The 25,192-nt window shown below is 42.4% G+C and overlaps 1 protein-coding gene across 1 annotated transcript in view; it reads right to left on the reverse strand.

Moving 5' to 3' along the window:
* ITPKA (inositol-trisphosphate 3-kinase A) overlaps positions 1–25,192 on the reverse strand; it is a 67,340-nt gene that overhangs the window by 15,977 nt on the left and 26,171 nt on the right. The window contains exon 2 of the mRNA XM_044436440.1: positions 1,262–1,358. Coding sequence (XP_044292375.1) covers positions 1,262–1,358 — 97 coding nt within the window. The remainder of the gene's footprint in view (positions 1–1,261; positions 1,359–25,192) is intronic.

The following is a 25,192-nucleotide window of genomic DNA, read 5'->3' on the forward strand; positions in this document are numbered from 1 at the left end:
TGGCATTGTAAATTGGTCTAGTTTATTTACAATCTCAGAATTCTATGCAATTAGCACAAGGACTCATGGAGCTCTCTTGGAATAAGAGTAAGTCTAGCTGTGATCACATTAATCCACTTCCTAGTAAACACACAGACTATATCCAAGGAAATTCTTCCCAGTTCTCTTCTCCCTCCTCAGAAACCTGTGTATCATTCTGTTGACTTGTGCTTCCATCTTCCCATAGTTACTACAACAGAAAAGCATGAATTGCATGAAGCCAGAAAAAAACCTGGCCAAGAAAGAGTCAGGCAATTTCTATCTTAAACACAACCAGCTTGAACAGCTGCTTACTATCTTCCCAAACTTTGCTTTGAAGTTCTTTACAAAGCGTACCTACAGCATGTTCCAGCAGTGGCTTCTTGCTAATTTCAGAGTGTAAGTAAAAGGAACTATCATGTGGTAATAGAAAGATATGAGCAGGTGGACTGTAGCATGTAAATCCAAGAAAATCCAAGGGAAACATTATATCATGCGGATATACAATGCCAACTTAGGTCTGGACTCCAATTATAATGTATGTGTTTTGCTTTTGATTACATCTGTGGAGAAAATGCAGCTGTCAGGCTAGTGGGGTAGACAAATCTTACCTTGAATGCCGAATTTTCCACTCAGCTAGGTGAAAACACAACCATTTAAAGCATGGTTTATACTTTTAATGCATGGAGTGTCTTCTGAAAATCACAAAATGGACTATGATTACAAGTATTTTGTTTCTAAACTTCATGCTGGCTTTCATGATCAATCCTCTGCTGTTTGTGCCTGACAGAAACACTGAGCCCATGTCCAGGGCTGTGTGCATTGGCAAAGGTGGGGGAAAAACAAATGTCTTGTTATATAAAATCCACCATTTTCAAGATTCTCTTGGAAACTCAGAGGTTACACAGGGAGTTTATAATCTCTCTGCTGAACAAAAGGGTTGACCTATATCCATCTTTATTAATTTGATTATTTAAAGGTACATGCTGCCTAATCACGAAGCCCAGAGTGAGTGGCTTTCTAAAATCAGCTATAAACCACAGCTTTATGTTTGTTCTTGCTCACTCCCCAGAGACCATCTGAACACTTAGGGTGAAATATTAAGACACTTTCAGGTAGAGAGTACCATTTCTGCTCAACTGCAGGGTGCACATAAATTTGAGAACCCTTTCAGCCTTTCACTTTTACTAACAGTTTTGATTACAAACTTCCTACTTGCCAAGAAATAAAAGAAGATTCTCACCTGTGTGGCCAGCCAGCTGCACCCAAGAGTAGCGCTTCTTGAAGGGGCTGATGACTGGCAAACTGACAATTGTTTTTATTGTCTGCCAGGCTTTTTTCTGAAACACAGAAAAAAGAAGCAATTAGCACCCTCACATGCCAAAAACATTTGTGCACAGAGATGCCAGACCTGTTCGGTCAACTTCCAAGGCAGAGCAGCCACCATGGTGAGGAAGATCCCCCGTAAATGCCACTGAATATCCAAGAAAATCCTCCTTAACCTAGTGCCTTTCAGTTGCATTAGACCACAATTTCCATACTGGGCACTGTAATAGGCAACTATGTCCATACAGAGAGTGGACATTGTCCATACTGGGGAGAAATTATGGAAGCCGAGTCCAACACAACTGGGTGGAAGAAGCCTAGTTTGAAGGGAGTGTTGATCAAAGGCTACTTTGTGTTTGAGGCATCAGAATGTTCAACAAGGGACACACAATGCTGAAAAGCCTTGATTTGTAATAAAATTGACAAGCTCCACACCACAGCAGGCTGCCTAAACCTGGCATGAGTAGCAGGTTTAAAACTAGATAGAAAATATAGATCTCCTACAGATGGGTGGGCTGTCTTCCTTCCTGCCCTCCTTCCTTCCTAAATATCAGATTAGTCCAAATAATTCTAATTATTCAAATCCCTTGATATGCTTCTCAATACACAGTGAAAAAAGCTTACAGGGAAGGGGTGGCTCACACCAAAGATGGAATTGTCGTTAACAGAACTTGGCATAACCTAGGAAGTGGTATTCACCCTGATCTGGATGGAGTTGTCCTACTAAACGCACACACAGGCAGCTCACAATTGGATCCAGAGCTAACTCTCCCAAATTTCCCCCATCATGGCCAGAGTTTGTTGCCTTCCTACTGCTTGTCCTTCCCTGCTAGGCTGGGAGAAAGAGAAGACTGTTCTTCCAAGTCTGGCATGAAAGGGAAGTGAGCTGCTGGCAGGGAAGCAGGTTCTCCAGGTTGCCAAAACAGATTTCATATTAAATTCGGTGTTCAGCTGCTATGTGTTTACTTGGGGGAGGGGAGATGCTTTAAAAATATATTCCAAAGTAGAGACAGGGTACCCAATTCATATTGGCAGCCAAGCATGGGATACAGGGGGCTTTTAAGGTCTCATTGAGCCCATTACATCTACTGCAGAATAAAAGTGAACATAGGATGTAGCCGCTAGACTACATAATGCTTGTTTTAGTGATTAATTTCCCCACTTGCTGGCTATGCTAAGAGAAAGAATACCCTGTTTTTCCAAATCTGGCATGCAAGGAAAGTGAGCTGCTAACAAGGGTGGGGGTGGGGAATGAACAGAAGAGTTATAGATTGAAGAATGAAGGGCAGATAAAAAATGGCTGGAGCATCCCTTTTATTCTGACCACACCCTATTTTTGGATTAATCTCGAAGCACTACCAGAATGCATCCCTTAAGCATTTTCACCTGAGGGGATGCAGCCCTTGGTCCCAAAATGTTGCTTACTGGCTGAAGTTGTCAATCTGGGAAACACTAGTTGATCCAGTTTTGTTGCTGGAAAGTCAAATGGCCTCCATGGCACATCACACCTGCCACCAGCAGAAATTGGTTATGCCAACTTTTACAAATGGGCAGCCACATTCTGTAATCTGCATTTTAGTAATACAGACATTAGATTTTTAGCTATGCATTAAGTGGAGGCTACCTATGAGGAGGTCTCAGGTGTTTCAATTTTTCTGCATTGTGAACTGGGATCAGGCACGGGGAATATATTCCATGAGTTCTGAGTGACTTCAGTGCTGGTGTTCATGTTTGAAGCTTGCTGTAGCAGAGAACCTGAGTCCTTGGGGGAATGTCTTCTCTCACATCTGCCTCCCGTGTCTCTTGCATTAGAAGGGTTCGATAACCTTTTCTGGGTGCCCTGAAATTAGGTGGGTGACACCAGAAAGAAGGCCTTTTCAGCTACAGCATCTTGCTTTCAGGATCTTTTCTCCTGGGAAATTTGGCTTCTACTGCAATGTCCTTTCACCAACAGGCAAAGATCTTTTTTTCTCAGGCCCTTGTAAATAGATGTCAGCTGAATGTGGTCTTAATGCAATGCCATTTATTGACTTTTGCCAGTTTTAGCTCAATGTTGATTCTTTTATTGTTGTTTTCCCTGACAGCTGCCTTGAGATTATTCATTCATCAAGGCAAGATATAAAGTTTCCAACAAATTAATGTTTCCTTTTCCACTGTCCATCTTATTAACATTTTAAACAAGCCAGAAAGTACTGGCATGTCACCTCGCTAACACATTCTCGTTCTACTCTGACATATCTGAATTTACTTCTCTTAGCCAGAGGTGAAAGAATAAGAGAGTAGTGTCAGCAGAAGAAAATGACCTTTAGCAAAATCACCATTGCCATCACCACACACAGAAAGAGCGAGATAACTTTTCCTATGGAAATGGAATAATTAGTCTAACAGTATTTTTACTATCAATCATTTTCCAAAACATTTTTCTTCCCAATTGATCAACTCAATGTTTCCTTGAAAAATTATTTCACAAAAAAATTGGCAAGGACAACACATGCTGAACGAGAACAGATCCACTTGAGATAGAAAGCCCTCCACATTGATATTCTCACTCTCTTTCTGGGAATGAAGAGAGCTGCATTCCAACAAATTGTTCTATAAACACGCAGACATGCATGCACAGAGGAAAGCACAAATCTACCAGCTACAATGAAGAATCAAGATTGTGGAAGGCTAACTTCAGCTTGGCAAACATACCTAAGCAAGCTTGTGTGTATTTTATTGTTCAAATCAGGCTGCTGCCATAGGATCCTGAAATGGCAAATACACACAATTTCTGTGCACCATTGTTAAATGGAGTTTCTCTCCACTCCAGTTGACTTCCTACAGCAGAAGCCCATGGGAGCCTCACTGCAGTGGATCTGCATGGCTTGAAACCTGTTTCTACACGAGGGTCGTTCTTCCAAGATGCCTGCATGCTCACTCCACAAGCCCCACCACTGCACAGCCCTTTCACCCCATCCAGAAGGCTGAACTAATACTGGATATATGTGAGAGTGCAAAAGAATGGGAGAAAGAAAGTTACATTTTTTCAAGATAGTTCTGCTAATCACGCATTTCACCTAATGTAATTATAGGTTAAAATGTTTAAGAATTGGCACTGACAGGCTAAGTTAGAATACTGGTTGTTGTTGTTTTTTAAAAAATTGATTCCATTAGGCATGGAGGAGGAATCCTACTGCTTAGCCAGCCTACTCTGGTTAATTTTCATGACCCCTGCATCTTTCTCAAAGAAAAGCTCTGCTGGTGTTTTGAGCTAAATCATGCTGGAATTTTTCTCCCCTCTCTGAGCTCACGTGCTCAACAGTACAAGCCTACACAAGCCCACAAAGTGCTATTATGATAGCATGAAACAAAAGGAAGATTCTTTTTTATAGTCTGCACTTCTTGCCAATCCTCCTCCTCCTCTATTATTTCTTTCACTTTTTATGTCCTTTAAGCTAGATGGATAATGTGAAGGCTCAATGTATTATACCCAAATCCATGGGATAATGTGCCATGCTGCCTAGCCAAAGAGGGCATTGCTCTAAATCTGTCAGCTTTGTCTTCTTCACATTTCTACATACATGACACATAGGTATGGGAGGCAATAATATCTATTTTGACACAGAATTTTTTGCATACCTCCTACCAAGTCCCTCCTATCAAGCACTCCAACAGAGGCTGCCCAAATTACTCTGGGAAATTCAAAAGGTAGGCACAAAGGTAATAACATTCCTCTGCTTGCAGCCAGTATGATATGAGCTTTTACACAAGGCATTTGTTGTGTTCCCCATTCCTACTTGTAATTGTTTACAGGTTCCTTAGATGACACCCTGACCCTCCAGTTTCACTTCTGGTTATAAACAGCATTTCCTGTGAATCTTCTAGAGCAGGGAATATGGGAGGTAATTTCTGTTAGCAAAAGAAAGTATTATCTCTTCTAGTGTATTTGCACTATTTTGTTAACCCACAGTGCCACCTAGAGGTTATACAACTTAAAATCTGGAAAGGAGATGCTCTTCACATAGTGTGTGGACTACAATTTCGGCACAAAAATGAAACTAGAAGCAGAGGATTAACAGCCACCTGTAGAAAAGCGCTATAACTGAACAGGGAGATTCTATTGTTTACTCCTAAGAGCCCCAAATCAACCATTCTCTCACCTCTAACTTCCAATACAGATCAAGCTGTGCGATGCTCTGAATGTCAAGTACTTGTGTGTGCTTGAAGATAACCATGCTAGTGTCTGGCTATTAGGAGAGGGAGGGAGAGACAAAAAACTCCATTATGTAAATCAACATTAGGGAAAGTCTAATGAACTGGAACACTGGAGATCAGGGCTCTAGTCCTCGCTTGGCCATGAAGCTCACTGGGTGATTTTGGATCAGTCAGCCTAACCTACCTCAAAGGGGTTTTGTGGAGAAGAATGGTATAATCGATCCAGCATTCCTTGCAAGACGAGGAAAGGAAGGATATAAATGTAGTAAGAAAAAACATTGTTGTTAGTGTTGACATGGCATCACCTGCAATGGGGTGAGGCACAATTTGCTTAAAATGGACCTTCAGATGCCAAGGAAAAAATAATGAACAGTTCTGTTGACAAAGGAAAGGACGGTGCAAGATCAGCCACTGGAGCAAGTTAGTAATAAAGAAATTGATCTGTTACCAAAAAAAAAAAAAAAAATTAGCATAATTAGATCTGAGATTCTAGTATCTATAACACAACATATATCATGCTCTTATATATGTTTTTACACAGCCATACATTCACGCCTTCCTTTCTTGTATTTAGCACATTATTCTGTTTTCTAAATTAAAGTATAGACTGCATGCGCCCAATTCATTTGGTATATGTGCAAATCATCCCATCAAAAACAATAGATACATTCATGAAATATTCTTCACAGAAATAGCAGAACTTGACTCTATACTCTTCTGCTGTATTAAGTGTTCCACTTCAGAATTACACTGTTTTCAGGTATCAAAAATACCTGTCTTGCTAAACACAAGCAGAATTTAAATGGTGTGCTTGTAGACAGGAAAACACAGGCTTCTTCATTTTATAATGCCATGTAATTTTCTGCTGTACTTTTGTGTTCGTTTTATTAATGGGCACTGTACTGACTGGTCATTGCAGAAATGCCTAATTGATTCATGAACACCTCATTTGAGCAATGCTGCTGAGTTGATATGCCTCCTTCCCACTTTGCTGCTTGGACAATTGGGTGTGCTTTATTTGCCCTATGCTAAGGTGCAAGCAAAGAGGAGAAATTAGATTTTGGCATCTGATTTACTGCACGGCATTTTCATAGTGCAGAAAACAGGACTGTACTTCACGGAACAGCTGGGGAAGCAGAGCCTTTCAACCCAAGAACTATGATGCCACTTTTACTTTTTGCAAGAGAGGTGGCACCTTCAACTGCAATATCATTTATCTAATGTCTATACCACCCAATAGCCAAAGCTCTGTGGCCAGTTCTCAAAACTTAATATAAATCTTTAACATTTCCAATTTAAAACAAGTCACCTAAAGGCCTGGTTTGCCAGCTTGGAAAGTTTCATCATGCATTGTCATGTTGCATGAACCAGGATGGATTTTATTTAAATCAAATCAATTTAAATCACAATTTAAACTATTATTTAAATCAGTCCATAAGACTAGATTTAAACCATGGTTTTCTACATAACTTGCATGCCTGCTTCCCGTACCCATAGATAGAAGAACTTCATTAAGATATTCCTACTTAATGAGGTATTTTAATGAAGTATTAAATGAACTAGACCCAAAGATTTGTGGAGAATTCTACTCAAAAGGTTTCACTTCCATATTTACTGATTGCCCCTCCCTCCTCACACTTAGCTTCTTGTGCAGATCCATTCCACTCCCAATAATCTTCTTGTATTCATTGCATTTTTTGAAACTTAGCACTGAAGAGGTAAGGGGTTGATTCTGTGTACATAGTTTTGCAAAGGAACAATGGAATTAAGGTCTTGTACTCTGCTCTGTATGTTTATTTTATAACATTTTTGCTGTGAAGAAACATGTGATCTCTGCAGATACAAATCCACAGTTTTGAGAACTGTGAATCCAAGCACCTGTGATAAATATATTCTAGATAGAAAAACTGCCCAATAATCTTACAGAAACCTTTGCAAGAACACAACATTGTGAATGGATTAATAGAACTCATTTAGCAAAAAATTTAAACATTGCATGAGTATATAGCTTCATGCTACATAATTAAAAACTTATCCTTATTTCATGATGAACCACCTTTGGACTACAATGCATCTTAAATAGAAAACTATCTTTAGATAGCTCTTTCCTCATAAAGCACTTTATTTTAAAAACCCAATTTAAAAATCCATTTTATTTTTTAAATCTAATTGAACTGTAAAATTCCATTTATTTTTTTAAAGTGATTGTTATCTACCCTGGCATGAACTTAGCATAGAAGCTTAAGTGTGGATGGTTTATTTATTTATTTAGATCTCAGGATGGCTTACAATATTTAAAAAGACAATTAAAACAACAATTTCAATAAATAATAAAACAGAACAAAAAAATAAATCCCAAAACAGAGTGACTAACTTAAAAACTATTGAATTTTAAAATACTATTTAAATAAAAAGGTTTTGGCCTGGTGCCAAAAAGAGTATAAACCTGGTACATTCCAGAGTCTGGCGCCACAGCAGAGAAGGCCCTACTCCAAGTTGATGACTTTTTTACCTCTCTTAGAGAGGGTTCCCAGAGTAGGGCTTCTCCCGTAGATCTTAAGGGGCATGAGGGCATATAAGAAAGGAGATTGTTAACCATGGATAAACTTCGCTGGAACATAAAATGGCTTTTATGTGGCTTCCCCCACCCCCTCTCTGTGCACGCCAGTTATGAGCCACCTCATTGGCAGATTTTCCCCCACCAACCATGACAGGCTGTCAGGATAGCCAAACGCAGCAAGGTTGGCTGGGTGGGATGTTTTAAAAGCCACCCTAAAACCCTAGAACTAGCCATACATGGGTTTGTTTTTTTAATCAACCAACAAGGAAAACCATGTTCTAATATATAAGCATACCACATTTACCCCATTCTTTGATTCCCCATTTCTCTCGCTTATGATTTTTCTGACAATATCAAAGAGGGCCATTGCTTCATTTGCATCTTCACTGTCGGTATTAATACTACGGACAACAGTCCCACAGATATCAAGCACCTTGCAAAAAGCCAGTTATGCTGTACTTCAGTTTGCTCCATTTTAACAACAAAATGACCTAATTGTCTCATTCTCTGCTTATTATCGTTTCATTTAGTTTTAAACAACAGCACCTTAAAACAGTAATAAACAAGAATATTAAAAACATTAAGACATTAAACTTTAAAGCGGCATAATTTAAAAGGCTTAAACTGCAAACATGTGTCGCCACATCCTTTTTAGAAGTAAGAAAGCGAGGCCAATCTCCTTTCTTCAGGAAGCACATTCCACCGGTCAGGAGCAACAGTGGAGAAAGCCATTTCTCGTGGCCTGACAAAGACGCCTCCGTGAGCAATGGGACTTTCAAGAGGGTCCCTCCTGCACATCTGAGTCATGGTATGAGTACAGATGTGCAATACAGGGGCATCCAGTCACATGAGCGGAACAGATTTATGTCAGGCTTTTTCTAGAGGCATCTTTCCTGAAGATGGACTGCCCTTTTAACTGCTAAGGAAACTGGCTCAAATAAGCACCAAAATCTACCTGGCTCTAGTGTGATTTATGCAGAATCAGCCAATTTGTGCAAAGCATACTTTGTACCAACTGTGCCTGCTTTGCGTACATTGGCCGGATCTGCACAAATCACACTGGAGCCATGTGGTGTCTGGGTGCTCTTTGAGCAGATTTCGTTAGCAGTTTAAAAATCTGCAAATTGTAGCCCATCTTAGAGATGGAAGGAAGTCTGCAAGCTGGACTCAGATGATTCCTTATACTCTGGTTCCTTCCACTCTCCTAGGTATAGGCTCACAATGAGACAGGTGACCTCCTAGTTGTCCAGACCCTAATCTGCTTGAGAGTTTTAAAAGCTGTAGCAAACACCTCATGTTGAACCCAGTAAGCAACTGGCAAGCACGGCAGGCTGGTCAAAACAGCTGTTCCATGGTCCGTATGCCATACGTTGTTTACCAGCCCGGCCATCCCATTTTATAGCTGCTATGTAACTACACTTAATCCTTCTAATCTTACATAGTCAATGCCATAACATTAAGCACATCAGCCATGGGCATGACCTTTCTCCCAATTTCCTCTTAAGAAACCCAAACCAAATCAAATAATGTTGGCTTTGTAGATCCAGCTGTATTCAGTTTGCACAATAATTATCCAGGGAGATATCCCTTTAGGCAGCCACCCATTATTACAATAAACAGGTATCTAAGGGTCAAATGAGACAGGATATGAATTGAGTGAATACTTGCAGATCCACAGGAGAGAATTCCCCACTCACATCAACTTTTGTTCCATGGTCATTAAGGCATGGGATGTTTCTGTGACCCTTGGAATTCAGTTCATGTTCCTTCCCAAGTATCTAGTCACGGAGCTCACTTGGAGTGTCCGGATGAAGTTAACAATACCTGGATGTGGTCTCATCAAAACCTTTATCCGATAATAATTCCTTTTTATGTTGTGCTATTTGTTCTTCCTCTAATTGTTTCAAGGAGGGAAGCATATGTCCCCCAGGTGTCATTGCTACATGCTCCAGTATGTGTGGAATTATTTCCTCAAAGTACTACATTCAGGTGATTTGTATATTTTGTTTTTATAGGGAAAAGGGGCATTACCCAATGCTGTGGCACAATGGCTTTTAATGATGTTTATTTATTGGTGGGTGACATTCTGCACATGCCCAGAGGCAATCAACATTATGCACACATGTTTGCATGGCCAGAATTAAACACAGAGGTGGGTCAGATTAACTTTGAAATAAGGCAGGTTGTAACGAAGGTTGACAAGCATTTCCATTATGAAGAAACTGAGGAAGTATGTTGCCTTTTAAGCATGCCTTTTCTCTTAGATGTCTTAGGGTGGGTGGTTGACCTGCCCCAAGCCAGTTCATGTAGGCTACTTGCATTGAATCGGAATCTAGTAACATGAAGCAGCGTGAGCTTCTTTCAATATTTCTTTACAGTGAATCTCAATACTCAATACTGAACTTGCGTAGGTTTTGTTTGATGCACACTGGCAACTCATTAGGGCACACGGGGACCCTACCTAAGCACATCGCATGGGGGCCCTTCCTGGTTAACACAGCAACCATCATTCTGCAAAGCATGACCTGACAGGATGTCATCCAGTCAGGATTCCCAGGTCTGCCAATACATGTTCCCAGGCACATGAAAATGCCTTGGCAGCCTAGTTGTGTCTCACCCATTCCAACAATAATGGATAGCAGCAAGGGATGTGGGACACACAGCCTTCTTTCTATATGTAGCCAGGAATGGAACTGCGGATAAGAGGAAAAACACTAAGCCAGAATGAAGATCTGAATCAGTCCATTCCACCCAAAATTACGTAGCCACCAAGTGAGACACATCACAGCGTCAAAGCTAAATTTCAGAGGGCAACCAAGCCCCCTGCAATGTATTCTTTTTTTATATGTATAGACAAAATTATCATTATTGGCTGCTTAAGCTGAGAGGCTTAAGCAGGATTATACACATCAGTGTGTTCAAAGTGTGGAATGTGGTGAGCTGGCCAGAATTTGACATTTGGGAAGTCTCAGACCTTTGGGTTTTTGAAAGCTATGGATAAATCAGAGATGAAGGGAGAACTTTAAACTGTGCTCAGATCAAGGATCCATAAGAAGCATGAGACTGTATGCACAAGTGGAAATATTTTTTGTAAGAACTCCCCAATTTCAGTGGCAGCATTAATCTTGTGTATTTGCCCCAAAGGCTTTGGACCCAGCTTTGAGATCATGATTGAATTGTTTCATAAAACCAAGATCCCACACAGCTATTTCTGAACAGAAATGATCACACACAACATCTGTGGATTTCTCTTTTGTTTCTATCAAAGCACACCTTTGTTACTGGCCACAAGAGGCCTTTATCCATATATATGAATGTAGACACTATTGCAAACAGAATGGAGGGATGGGCAGAGCAAGAAAAGAACCACACTTCTTGCAAAGAATGGCTATTCTTCAGCACACACAGTAATAAATAAAAAGAAAAGCATGTATGTGTGCTGATTCTCTTCCGTTAGGCGACAAGTCTCTGCTTGGAAATAAGTTAGGAGCTGTTATTGAACCGATAATCTTACAAGCACAAGTCAGGCACATATTTTGGCCTGAGATACACCCTTTGCAAACAGGTATTTTTGGTTCAAAAAGATGGCAGGAACAATTCACAGTAGGGAAAATATTCCTTAGTTTGGCACCCATCTAGTATATTTTAATCACCAATGGCTTGTTTCCTGGCAAGCATTCAACCTTTGACCCAAATCAAACATGACTCATTGCTTGTCAGAAAGATATATCTGGGTGGGATGAAAAGATAAAAGCAGGAATGCTCTTAGAGCAGGCCCTGACAGGACAGGAACAATCACATACACAAGTAAAGAAAACAAGCATATCCTTCACTTCAAATAAAATCATCTGACACTCCAAAATCCACTAGGAAGGGTCACGAAACAAATGAAAATCATAAGTAAGGTTCTTAGCAGGTTAAAGATCAGCACAGTAATTTCAACATAAGTTTATGTACTGATTTGATTTGTACTTCATCTTTCTACCAAGACTTACACTGGAGCTAGCAGAGTAGCTGCAGTCTGCCAAGAAGCCAGCCCCAAGAATGGTCAAGTTATAAGAAACTGGATGGTACATAAAGGCTTTCCATTTCCATCTGGATGGTGGTAAACTGAGACACAATCTAGACAAGACAGAGGTATCCATACTGGGTGATTTATCTGTCCAGCTGAGTAGCATGTCAACTTCATCTGAAAGGAGCTGCAGTCCCTGCTAAAGGAGCAAGGCTTGCTGTTTAGCCGTGCTCCCAGATCCAGCTCTTAAAAGCAATATTCATCAAGCTTTATCTGATATGGGTAGAAGGGCACAACCTTTCAGTTCACATTTTAATGCAAACTTATTTTTCAATTTTGGGCCAATACCCAAACCAAAATGTCACTATCCTTTGATATCTGTACTTCTCCAAATTTTACAATCAAAAAAATTGCATGAAAAAAGTATAGTGTCCAAAATGCATTATATTAGGGTACGCTGCTTGCAAAAATACATATTAAACAAAAACTGTGTGCAAAATGCATATATTAAGATAAAGTTATAGGAATGTGCATAAGATATGCATATAAATCTTTGCATATTAATAAATGTGCATAACATAATAAATGTGCGTAACATACATATATAAATCTTTGTGCAGACTTTTACAAAAATTTGGAAGCTGGTGTGGAAGTAGGACAAAATGAACTTAAGGTAGGAAAACTGAGAAACTGAATGTAACCAAAATTGTCAGATTCATTCATCCTTGATTCTGATATAACTGATATGCCAGTCAAGACAGAGGTGGCCTTGTCATAATCATTCATGGTCTGGTAACCACTCAGTCTCCCACAGTGTGTTGTATATGAGGCTACATGAAGTCCAGAAACTTCTGTTAGTCCAAAATAGGGCAGCAAGACTGCTAATGGGGAAAGGATAGAATCATATGATGCCAATGCATACTATCTACACTAGCTCTCACACCATTTCTGATTTAAATCTTTGACCTTTGAAAACCTAATGGCTACACTGAGTGAAATTTATTTATTTATTCTCTATCCTGCCCAAAAGCTGAAGCTGGGTGATTTGGGGTTTGGGAGAACTTCTCTGCCATTATAGGCAGTGCTCTGCAGTACAAGCTGCCGTTGCAGTCGCATTCTCAAGAAACCTTTCAGAGCAGCCTGCAGAGAGGGAGATGAAATCAGTGCCGGGGATGCAAGCTATGCATTCCTTGACATTAATCACATGGTCGCTTTATTCAGGATAAAAATGCTTCCTCTGATCCTAACCTTTCCCCCAGCCATTAAAATAATAGATGCGACATAAGCAGTTACACCAAGTACAATTTGAGCTGGGGTAACCCCCTGTTTTGCTAGGAACTCCCTGATTTAGTGTGAGCAAAATAAGTTATCATGCCCATCTCTGTGCTGTACTAATAAGGTACAGGGTTGGCTATGCTACAAGGTGCATATTTGGTCCTGAAACTGAGCAGAATCGCACTACGCGTATCTAGGGCCCAGCAAGCGACCTACCCTGTGTAATGCCTTCGCCCTGCACTACTCAGGGCCAAATTGCCCATGCCCAAAATGGGAAGCCAAGAAGGAAAAAGGAACAGTTCCCTGGCACCTGGGACTTCTAATTGTTCCCTCTTTGCTTCCTATTTTACACATGTACTTTCCGCTCTCGTTTGATCATTCCAAAAACAACGATCATAGTGCAACTTGTTCAGCTCAATTACTTTAGAGAACTGCAGCACTCAGGATAGGGTTCAAAGTGACACAAAACGGGCTCGCTAAGCCTTCACACGAGACAATGCAGCACTACAGCCATTCAGGCCCAGGGCTAGATGAGCCGCTCACATCTGAACCAGCCCCAAACATACTTGCAGAGCTCGGTAATACAAAATCGCAAGGAACGACGTTTGTCTTTTGCAGGTCTCCACGTGTTACTTGATAGGAGACAGCCTAAGTTGGCCTTCAATATTTGAAGTCAGCAAACCAATATATATCAAGACAGATCGTACAAATTCATACGCATGACGACCCCTACAGAGGGAAAGAATCACATCTCTTCTGCAAATGTTGTATGCAGCTTACATACAACGGGCTTACATACAACGGGGCGGCTTACAACATGTCATCTATGTTGTAAGCCGCCCCGAGGCTTCGGCGAATGGGGTGGCATAAAAATGTTTTAATAAATAAATAATAAATAAATGACTCCACACAAAATGTCACAAACCCAACCAAGGAGCAGGGAAGAGGAGAGGCAGGCATTGACTACAAATAGTGGCTAATTATTAAACAAAATTGTACATTTTGGCATCCAAGAAGATGCATTGCTAAGAATACATTTTACCTTGGTTTTATCCAGTGCCACAAACCATACTGCAAGAAGTAAATACACTCAAGGCACGAGACCTAGACCCTTCAGCTGAATCCAAACACCCTCACGGCAGAAAAGCCCTGCAGCAATATCAACCCATTTCTACAAAATCACCGCAAGGCCTAGCAAACAACACCAGAAACTGGTTAACAGAAAACTGGGGCGGGAAGGTGAAGCCCTACTATTCACTAGATCAGTGTGCTGCCCTGACAAGCACCGGCCTTTCCTCCTATCACACAAGAAGGCAGCCAAGTAACCAAAGACCAATTTGCAGGCAACAATACCATCCCCCTGTGCAAGTCAAGTGTGTGTGTGGGAGAGGGAGAGGGGAGAGGAGGGGAATACGCCTAACTTACTTTTTTCATCCTGCAACCAAGCAAGTTGCCACAGGGATAGCGAATAAGACCCCCTTATTGCAGTATTAGGGCACTGGGGATGAAGGATGCTCTCTGTGAATGTGGTTGGATCATAATCATGCTTGTGGGAACCTTTGTATGAACACTCGCTGCTGCTCCTCCCATTCAGAATGACAATGCATGCTCTTCAAAGCAAGTGCAGTCATGCCTCTCTCTGTGACTCCACAACATACTGAGAGTCATGAATTAGAAGCGCACTCTAGGGCACAATGAGGTCGGCATCTTGCTGCCTTTCTTTTATTTCAATGACTATTTCTCCTCTCTCTGGAGACCTAACCCAGCCTGTCCTGTGCTATAAACAGGAAGTGTGAACCCCACAGAGGATACACCTGCTGAAGATTCGCGAGCAGCAGCTGTGACCCTTTGCCACATTGTGAGCATGAAAACCGGAATCACCCCAGGGTGGTTACAATTTAAGTATGTGGTTTATCAACATATTCATAATTGTGGGTGGAGAGAAAAAGGGTGAGTCCCACAACCTTATGTCAACGGACATGGGATGCTGAGCAGGGTGTTACTCAAGATAACAAAGCTGGATCTGTTTTGCCAAGTGATAAAGAAATTATCTTCTCAACTGGAAGGTTCTTTGAGAAGGCAGACAGCGCTGGCGCTACCTGATCGCTGGCACTACCTGATCCTACTTTAAACCAAAAAGTATTCATTTATTCACTGAAAAATGGTGGCAATTTCTTTGCAATTATATAACTTCCCCCAAACAATCAGTACAATCATTGTTCTTTCTTTACTACAATGGAGGGCTGATTAGATATTTCAAAGTGGGTGGAGGAGAGAGAACAAAAAATGGAGGAAGCTCCAAAACTGAGGGCCCTTTGACATTTCTAATCTTTATGCAGCACCACATCCAGTTCTGAAATTGCCTCCTGTCAACACCCTTGTTAGAAACTAAACTATATATGATGGGATCCATAATCAGATCTAACAACTCAAAAACAAACAGCTGTAGAGCAGGCATATCCAAGCCGGATTGGGACAGAAGCGCTGGATCAGGATGAGGACGAGGATGAGGAAGAGCTAGCCCTTCTTGGGATGTCACAGCAATCCACCCTGGGTATCAACACAGGGTGGGTTACTTTTATGTAGTACCCATGATGCATAGGCAACAGATGGTGAAGATCACTGTGGGTATTTCATTCCCTCCTTCTCCTTCATTCTTCCAGGCAGTATCCCAGGGAGGAGCTCACCTTCTCCCTCTGACAGCTGCAATCACAAGCTGCTTTCCGCTCACTGCAAAAGCCCCTTTATCCCCCCCCCCCACCCCAAGGGGCAGTCACAGAGCCGATTTCCATTTTCTCTTAGCAGGGGCGCATGGTGCCCCTTCACCATGGCCTGTGGTGGATCCTTGGAGAGGCTGCTTATGCTTGCCCACTATTTTTCTGTTAATTTCATTGTGCCTGCAAAGGGGTGTAGCAACCCTGGCCCCCGCCACCATGTGACTCAGCCCTGTAAATGGCTCATTCCCTGAAACACAACTTGGCTGGGGCAAGGTACAAAGGGATGCACATGTCACAGGAGCAGCAGGCAGCCCCTCCAGATGTTGTCCCAGATGAGGCTGAAGCTCCAATCCCTCCTTGCCATTCCTTCATAGAAGGCAAGCCACCCATGGAAAGCAAAGGTGCAAAGGATCTCTTGTGAGACAATACTGTGTAAAGTGCTTTACATTCTGCCCTTTGTCTTCACACCCTGGGGGCTCAGAAGAAGGCAAACATGCATTCTTACTCTTTTTAAAAAGAGGAATGGAGTTTAAAGGGGCATGGAGTGAATGAAAGCAAAAACACAAAGCATATTTTGCCAAGAAGGGCCTGTTTTCATAAATAGCACCCTGCCTGACAAGATCCCGACATCCCTGCTGAGCTTTAGCTCCCCATTGTCTAGCATGGGTGTCCGCTCCTCCTTGCCAAGGCAGTGCGCTGGCTTAGCAAGGAGGCAGCCATCTCTGGTATCCTTGCCAGCAGCTTCTCAAGCATCCAGCAACATTTGCTCAGCGCTGCCACCCCAAGTGAAGGCCAATCCTCAAGGTGGGGTAGGTGGATCCAGTCTGTACTCACATGATAAGACAACCCACCATGATTTTAAAAATGTGGGTTGTCATATTGTCTGAATCAGAGCAATGACAGGGCTTACATGACAGGGTAACTTCCTATAGCTAACTATAACGAGTGGCTGGGCTGCCTCAATCCTAAGCATTAAGCAGAACCCATGACTAGCCGTGCATTTTTCTTCCTCACAATTGATGATCCTGTCTTCTGATACCAGAAGATTTATTTTTTTATCAGAGATTGCCACAACCTGCAAAGTTGTTTGGCAAAAGAACTACAGCCCTTCTGCTCACTTGCCATCTCACTTAATGAATTTTGCTAGTGCCAAATTGCACCACAGCAGCCTTAACCCTCCCTCCTTCCTCAGCAGTCTCTGCTTCCCGTCTCCCATGGGCTTTCGCCACTCCACTTGTCCTCAAGGTAGTTTTTTGTTAACCCACGTGAGCCGGCTGAACATAATCAGCACAACACCCCTTAAAGAGTTCTTTACCCTGCCAACTTTGGTTTTGTCTTCAACATTCCTTCAGGTTTTCTGAAGGAGAGGAAGCCCCTAAATATTATAAAACATTAAAAATTACCCAAGCTTTCTTTTTACACTTGTTTATTGGACAAAAACCATGTAAGAGGGCATGTTAAGGCTTAAAGCTTTTGTTGGGGGGGGGGGGGAGCGCAGGCTGCTGCCAGCTGGCCTAAAGAGGGAGAAGGACAGGAAAACTTTCTATCAGGAGCTGGCAAAGGCAAAACCTGTCCTGAGCACACAGTGGCTAGACAGTAAAAAGACTGCTGATGTTGTGAAAGATGAAGGAATTGTGGGTTGCCAGTTCTGTTGCAAAGGCCCTTGGGATACATGCAAGGAGCACGTGGGAAGACTACCTTTCAACTAACAGCAGAGAGTCTGATCATCTGTTGGCACCATCACAGGTAAGGGAGCAAATGACCAATGCACTGACCATTATTTATAGGGGTAGCTTAGCATGACATACCCATTCATGCGGGTGAAAGAGGAGAGCACAAAAGTTGGCTTGAAACTCAACATTAAGAATCATGGCATCCAGTCCTATCACTTCCTGGCCAACAGATGGGGAAGAAATGGAGGTAGTGACAGATTTTATTTTCCTGGGCTCTAGGAGCTCCGCAGACGGGGACTGCAGCCAAGAAATTAAAAGACGCTTGCTCCTTGGGAGGAAAGCTATGTCAAATCTAAACAGCATACTAAAAAGCAGAGACATCACCCTGCCAACAGAGGTTTGTACAGTCAAGGCTATGGTTTTCCCAGTTGCAATGTATGGCTGTGAAAGCTGGACCATAAAGAAGGCTGAACGCCAAAGAATTGAGGCCTTTGAATTGTGGTGCTGGATAAGACTCCTACGAGTCCCTTGGACCGCAAGGAGACCAAACCAGTCTTGGAGGAGATCAAGCCTGACTGCTCTTTAGAAGGCCAGATATTGAAGATGAAACTCAAATACTTTGGCCACCTAATGAGAAGGAAGGACTCCCTGAAGAAGACCCTAATGCTGGGAACAATTGACGGCAAAAGAAGAAGGGACGGCAGATGATGAGGTGGCTAGATGGAGAGGCCGGCCTGGCACCGTCGTTATTTGTTTTTCGGCACCAGGCGAAGACCTTTTTATTCAAACACTATTTTAATTGTTAATATTATTTATTTATTTAATTTTTCGGGCCAGGTCGATGCATATAATATTGTTTTATTTTGTCTTTATTTATTCGGCGAATGGGGCGGCATAGAAGCCTTCTAGATAGATAGATAGATAGATAGATAGATAGATAGATAGATAGATAGATAGAGTCACTGAAGCAGTTGGTGTGACCTTAGGAGGACTCCGACAGATGGTGGAGGACAGGAGAGCCTGGAGGAATGTTGTCCATGGGGTCATGATGCGTCAGGCCCGACTTCACAACTAATGTAACAGCATGACATGCCAACCCCCTACTGTTCTCCCAATCCAAATCTTCTGAAATATGCTATGAACTACTGGAAGTGCCACCCAACGTAGCTGCCTGTAGCCTTCAGAACTTTAGCATTACGGCCATCTAGTCAAGTATGAAAGAAGAATGGAGGCAAAGACGAGCTCCACACTTTCCCCTCCCATCTATGCCTTGTGCCCCTGCTCGAGAGGATGAAGGACTAAGGCACCTCCAGGAGTCTGCATGTCCTGGATTTACTCCTTCACTCTGTACCACCAGCATCAAAGCTGCACTTGCAATGTTGGAGCTGCAGCAGGCATGGAAAGAACTGTGCCGTCTGTGAGGGTAGCCCCAACATCAGGGTCCTGGCTCTGACTCTGGAACCTATTTCTAAGGTCAGATCTGGGACTGCAATCTATTCCATGACCAATTAGACAGCATCTAGCAGCCATAGGATTGTGCCCTTACTGGCTAATCTACTTCTCCAAAAATGCCACTGTCCCAATCTATTTAAGCTCTTCTCTTGTAAGCATTCCAGGCACCCTTTTAAGTTCCAGTTAAGTTCTTCCCCTTTTAAGGGTTCTAAGGGTTCAATATCTAATCAGGGATCTCCCAACCACTTTTATTTTACCTGTAAAAAGCTAAAGAAAAATGCTGTGTTTGAAACATGGTGCTGGAGGAGAGTCTTGCATATACCTGTACATATACTGACAGAAAGACAAACAGGTAGATCAAAGCAAGCTAGAATTTTCCCTAGAGGCAAAGAAGAAGCTGTCATACTTTGGGCACACCATGAGAAGGCAAACATTCCTGGAGAAAGATAACCATGCTGGAGAAAGTAGAAGACAGAAGAAAAGAAAGGCCAAATATGAGATAAATTGACTCCATAAAGGAAGTATCACCTTGAATTTAGAAGAGCTCAACAAGGCTATGATGGACAGAACATTTTGGAGAACTTTCATGCATAGGGTCACCCTAGGAATCTACAAGTTCAGGTAGACTGCATTTAAAAAAATATTACAAACTGGACATGACAAGGTAAACATTACGCAAAATATATTTTAAAACTAATCTCAGCTTCTATTAAAAGGTTTCTATAAATCTACTGAGATGTCTATTCATTTACTTTCAGTAATTTCTATATTAAAGGCCAAATCCTATTGCCTGGGGAACCACAGGACTATTCAGAGTCTTAGCCTTCTTTCCTCCCTAAATGGCTGAAAATGGCCATCCAAATGAAATACACCCGGGAGACTGTTTCTGCCACACCTTGCGCTGTGCACTGGGTGCACAGAAGTCTTCAAGTTTGAAGGCTGGCATGCATATGAATCAGAGGGCTTTGGATTGCATCCTCAGTCAGTTGACATATTTGGGTAAAGCATGCATGTCAGGACTCGTGTACACAAAACAGAAGCTTTAAGTCTCAAGGAATACTACCAGCATGATGACTTCTGATTGTTGCATTACATGATCAAAGGACAGTAATAAACAAAAAGCTTTTGTAAAAGAGTAGAAGAAACTGTGCTCCCTGAAGAATCTGCACTGAATTAGAGCTATATAATTTATTCATAAATCATAGTTTAACAGTTGGATAGTCAAATTTGCAGGTGGACAATAAATTGTTCAGGATGGTGCAAAAAAGTCAATGTAAGTGCAACTTGATGCACAGCAGAATAAAGAATCTTAGTTTTGTATATATGCTGATGAGATTTAAATTGTATATAACCCACAGTCACAGTGGCTTAGCTGAAAACTCACTGAGAATGACAGCTCAATCAGCTGCTGCAGTGAAGAAAACAAAATTCTAGGAATGATTAGGGAAAGGATTAGATATAAAAGAGCAAGTTTAAATGGTCAAATATGTATTGATGGCGGTCCTCTCCTCTTCACCCCTCCCAAAGAGTAATAAAGCTGGAACAAGCCAGAAGCCTGGAAGGGATCAGACATGGTGCCTAGATCTCCAAGTGAAATGGATAGGTAGTCCATTTGGGACAAACCAATATGCGCCTTCTTTAGGACTTTTTCATTTTTCCCAACAGTGTTCTATTTCCCTCTTCCCCTTGTTTTATTTTATTTTTTCCTTAATCTCCAGCTGGATTTTAAAAAGTCAGAAGCTTGTGCATCTCTGTACAACTTCTTAGTTGGCACAATAAAGGTAATATTTATGCAACCACCTCTGCATTTTTTCCCTACAGGAGCAACATCGTTACTTGACCAGGGGATAATCCTTATAATGTAAATCAGGGGCAGACATGTTAGCCAAAAGCCTTGTTTTGTGAATGCTCAGTATTACATGCAAAGACAGTAAAGTCTAACTGAATTCATTGCAATGGATTGAGCACACAAGTAAACCAAACAATATTTCCAATAATACAGAGATAAACACCACAAGTCAGTCACCATTGCAACATACCAAACAACCAAAAAGCCAAATGAATCTGTTAACAATGCCTAAGCAAGTCTCTATGTAGGTAATTTTAAGACAGAATGCATTGTATTCCACAGCATCTACATAAAAATTGTGCTATATACATAAATAATGGATTAGAATTTCATGTAAATGGCAATTTAACAGTTTTATTTATTTATTTATGTCCCATCTTTTACTTTACAAGTTGCTCAAAGCGGCTTACATAATTCTCCTTCTCCTGCTCTCAATCTTATCTCCACAAGATGAACCCTGTCAGTTAGGTTGGGCTGAGAGTGTGTAACTGGCCCAAAGTCACCCAGGTGGCTCCATGGCTGAGCCACAACTAGAAGCCAGATTGCTGGAGTCCCAGTCCCACACTCTTAACCACCACACCGCACTGGCTGCCAGTCCTGGAACTGCAGGAACCATGGTCACGGGCTTTACAATTCTCAAGGGTTCAACTAGACTTTGTAGAAATAATCTGATGCACATCAAATGTGGGTGTTTTTTTTAATACTATCACATGTAAGAAATCTAACTACACAAACACTAACATGAAAGTGTGACTGCAACATTTTTAGCTTTGGAGAATGGCCAGTGAACTTGGGCAAGTCAAATACTTCGCTTCTCTCCCATCCACACCTTTCATCAGGTTAACATACAGATAATGCTACCTACTTCATTAATGCTTTAATTCAATAAAAGTCATAAAATGTTTGGGGATTCAGGTTTGATATATTTTCCATCTTAAAATGTATAAGCACTAGGACAAGAAATAATATGCAGGAAGAAATAGGAGAGTTCTCCATTGTTGTATCCATTGGAAAATCCAAGTCCAATATCATACCATAAACACAACCTTAGAAAGATCAGTTACTGTTTCATTTAGCAAATACTATGCTTCTATTTACAAATAAGAACTAGGCTCTGTAGTGCAATGCAAAAGCCAACAGTATGTGTAATCTAACAAGGAGTGGTGTTTGCGTACGGAAAAGCCACATCCTTCAGCAATTACTCGGCTTAATAATCTACAACTTTCACATCATCATTGGGGCTGTTCTAAACCATTTTATCCAAGGGTGTGTTTGGTCATTATCCTTGGTTGTAGAACAAATAAGAGCTGAAAAGTGTCTAGAGACCTCTAGCAGAGGAGGAGTCAAAAGAGGTAAAGCTGCCACAGGTACAAAGTGAGTCACCCTAAAAGGATCCCAATGCTTTTTTCATATATGCAGGCCATTAGGGGCTATTTTCGGCCGCTCCCACAAAGGGCAGGTTCTGATGATATTCTATGCCCCAGATGGTCATCTATTCCCTGCTGTGCCCAACTAACCATCAGACTAAGTGGGGCTCCTGAGGCACATCTTCCCCCCTCAGTCCTCCCATCAGTATCCCATGGGACACCTGGGAGGGACAGGGAGAGCAGCCACCATCCACTTCCCCACCACATGATCCTGCCCAGTGCCCAAAAGCACTGTAAGAAGCGGGGGCAGAGCAAGCGGCTGGGCCTCTTCCTTAAGGGAACCCTCTGAACTGGTCCCAGTCCCCTTGGCCTGCTCCAACCACAAGTGCAGCTGCGGGCCAAGCCAGTGTGCTTGGCTGCGTCTCCCCCACTCCCGGGGGGGGGGGGTTGAGGCGGCTGAATGCACTGTCCCTGCCACAACACACCTTCATCTGATTCAGCCCCCACAGGTGCCACACCACCCAAGGCCAGGAGGACAGCTAGTGTCCACCACCTGCTCTTCCCCAAGTTCCCAGCGTGAACTGGGGACCAGGCATTGGTGATGAAAAGGGACAACACCTCCCACACCATTCCAGCCTCCCCCCGTGGGGGGATGGACAGGGTGCCAAGCTGCCCTGCTCGGCTTCCTCAGAGGCCACGGGCAGGATCCAGGCACTCGCGTGGCAGTCAGGCCGAGTGGCGTGTGCACGGCCTCCTCAGACCCTGCGCAGGGTTTGAGTGGGAGGCAGCGGGCAGGCCCCAGCTGCTCCCCCCCCCCCAATGCTTCTGTCAATGCTGGGGGAGAGCACTACTGTTCAGGCGCCATCCAGCTCTTCCCCTGCAGCACCGCGAGGCCAGTGCTGGCAGGCTACTTTCTGCCAGCTGCCATTGGCTGGAGCCCCTTGGCCAGAGCAGCAGCCCTTTTTGTCTCTGTGGCCTCTGAGAGCTTTTCAGCTTGATCATGGCTTAGTATGTCATCCAGGCTCAGGCAAGGCAGTGAGCTATCAGGGAGCTCCTAAACCCCAGTATAAGCCATGGCTACTTGGGATTGTAAGACACACCCTGGGAGGTGGGAAGGGGGATTAGGCAGCATGCTAAACCACCCTCTCTCCTGTGGCTTGGCATGTCATGCAAACCCAGTCACTGATTTAGCCAATCTTGAGGCCCCTTTGGGAATCTCTGCGCCTGGAACATTCCTGAATGGTTAAGCTACACCGAGATACTTTACCTCCCAAAATAGCTAACATATTTTATTCAAATATGCATTTAATGGGAGGCAGAAAAAGGGGGGTGGACATGAAATATGTGCTCTGTTAAAGCAGATCATGGAACAATGATGAGGATTATGACAATAAGGGTTATTTATTTGGCACCATTAGCAGTGTTTTATGAAGTAGCATAAACAAAAAGATAGGTCTGTGCCCCCAAAAGCTTATACTCAGGGGGCTTTTATCCCTTGAGAGAAACAAGCAGAAGTGTACACACACACACACACACACACACACACACACACACACAGAATTGCATTTCCTTCATCTTGGTTTCAGAATGGAATGGAGACATGAAAAACACATTCGGAACTGGCAAGTCCTGATATTCCAGGATTATTTTATATCACAATATTCAAAAACTTGGGATAAACAACCTTTATTTTAGACAGTCCTATAGCATTTATAGACAATTGCATTAGACCTGAAGCTTTTTTTTTATTTGGGGAGGGGGAAGTATAATTGATTCTAGTTTAATACTTTGTCTTTGCTTTGTCCTATAAGGAAGTAAACCCACAGGCACATAGTCCTGGAGACTGGGGGGATAAGTTGGTCTTTCATTCAGTTCAAAGAATTCTAAATTAGAAGGATAATATTATCCAGCTAGGAAAATAAGCACCTTCTGTTTACTCACAAGTTACTAAGTGAGTAATGGATTAACCCTAAGCATGAATCAACACATGAGCCTTTGCATACCTCTTGTGGATGGGCATAAACTTTCCTCCAGAACAGGAGGAGGCAACTGGTGCCCTCCAGATATTTGGGACTGTCACCAGCCTAAGCCAGCATGGCCAACATCCAAACATGATGGGAATTTAGTCCACACAATCCGGAAGGCAGCAGGTTGCCTACCTCTGACCTAGAGACCTGACAAAGCAGCTGCCACCACATCTCAAGCAGCACAGGCAGCGGATTCTGCAAGCAACCTGCAACAATGCTCCCGAGGACTCTGCATATACCTTGGCTCACGAACTTAATCCGTTCCACCACTCTGGTCGTGAGCCAAATTGGTTGTGACCCAAGTCAAATTTCCCCATAAGGTTCAATGTAAATAAGGTTAATCCGTTCTGGCCCCTCCGAATATAGTTGTGAGCCAATTTTTGGTCACGAGCCAAGTCAAATTTCCCCATAAGGTTCAATGTAAATAAAGTTAATCCGTTCTGTAACTATTTTTTTAATCAGAAAAATTTGAAACAAAGTGACAAAGAACAACAAAGTACTGTACGGTACAGTGGAGAGCATTAACCTGGAGGGGGGGAGGTTATTGGTTTGAGGGAGAGTCCCCCTCTATAAGGACATTGGGGAGATCTCTTTCATGGGGTTCCTCTCTTCTTTGTCTCTTAGCTGCAGGGTCAATTTTGGTGAAAAATCTGTCTATAGTCAGTTTTTTTGTATAGTCAGTCAGCGGGGGCGAGGGGGGAGATGGCCACGAACGTGCT

This window comes from Varanus komodoensis, unplaced genomic scaffold (genome assembly GCF_004798865.1).
Source record: "Varanus komodoensis strain SLA01 unplaced genomic scaffold, ASM479886v1 scaffold3, whole genome shotgun sequence".
NCBI lineage: Eukaryota > Metazoa > Chordata > Lepidosauria > Squamata > Varanidae > Varanus > Varanus komodoensis.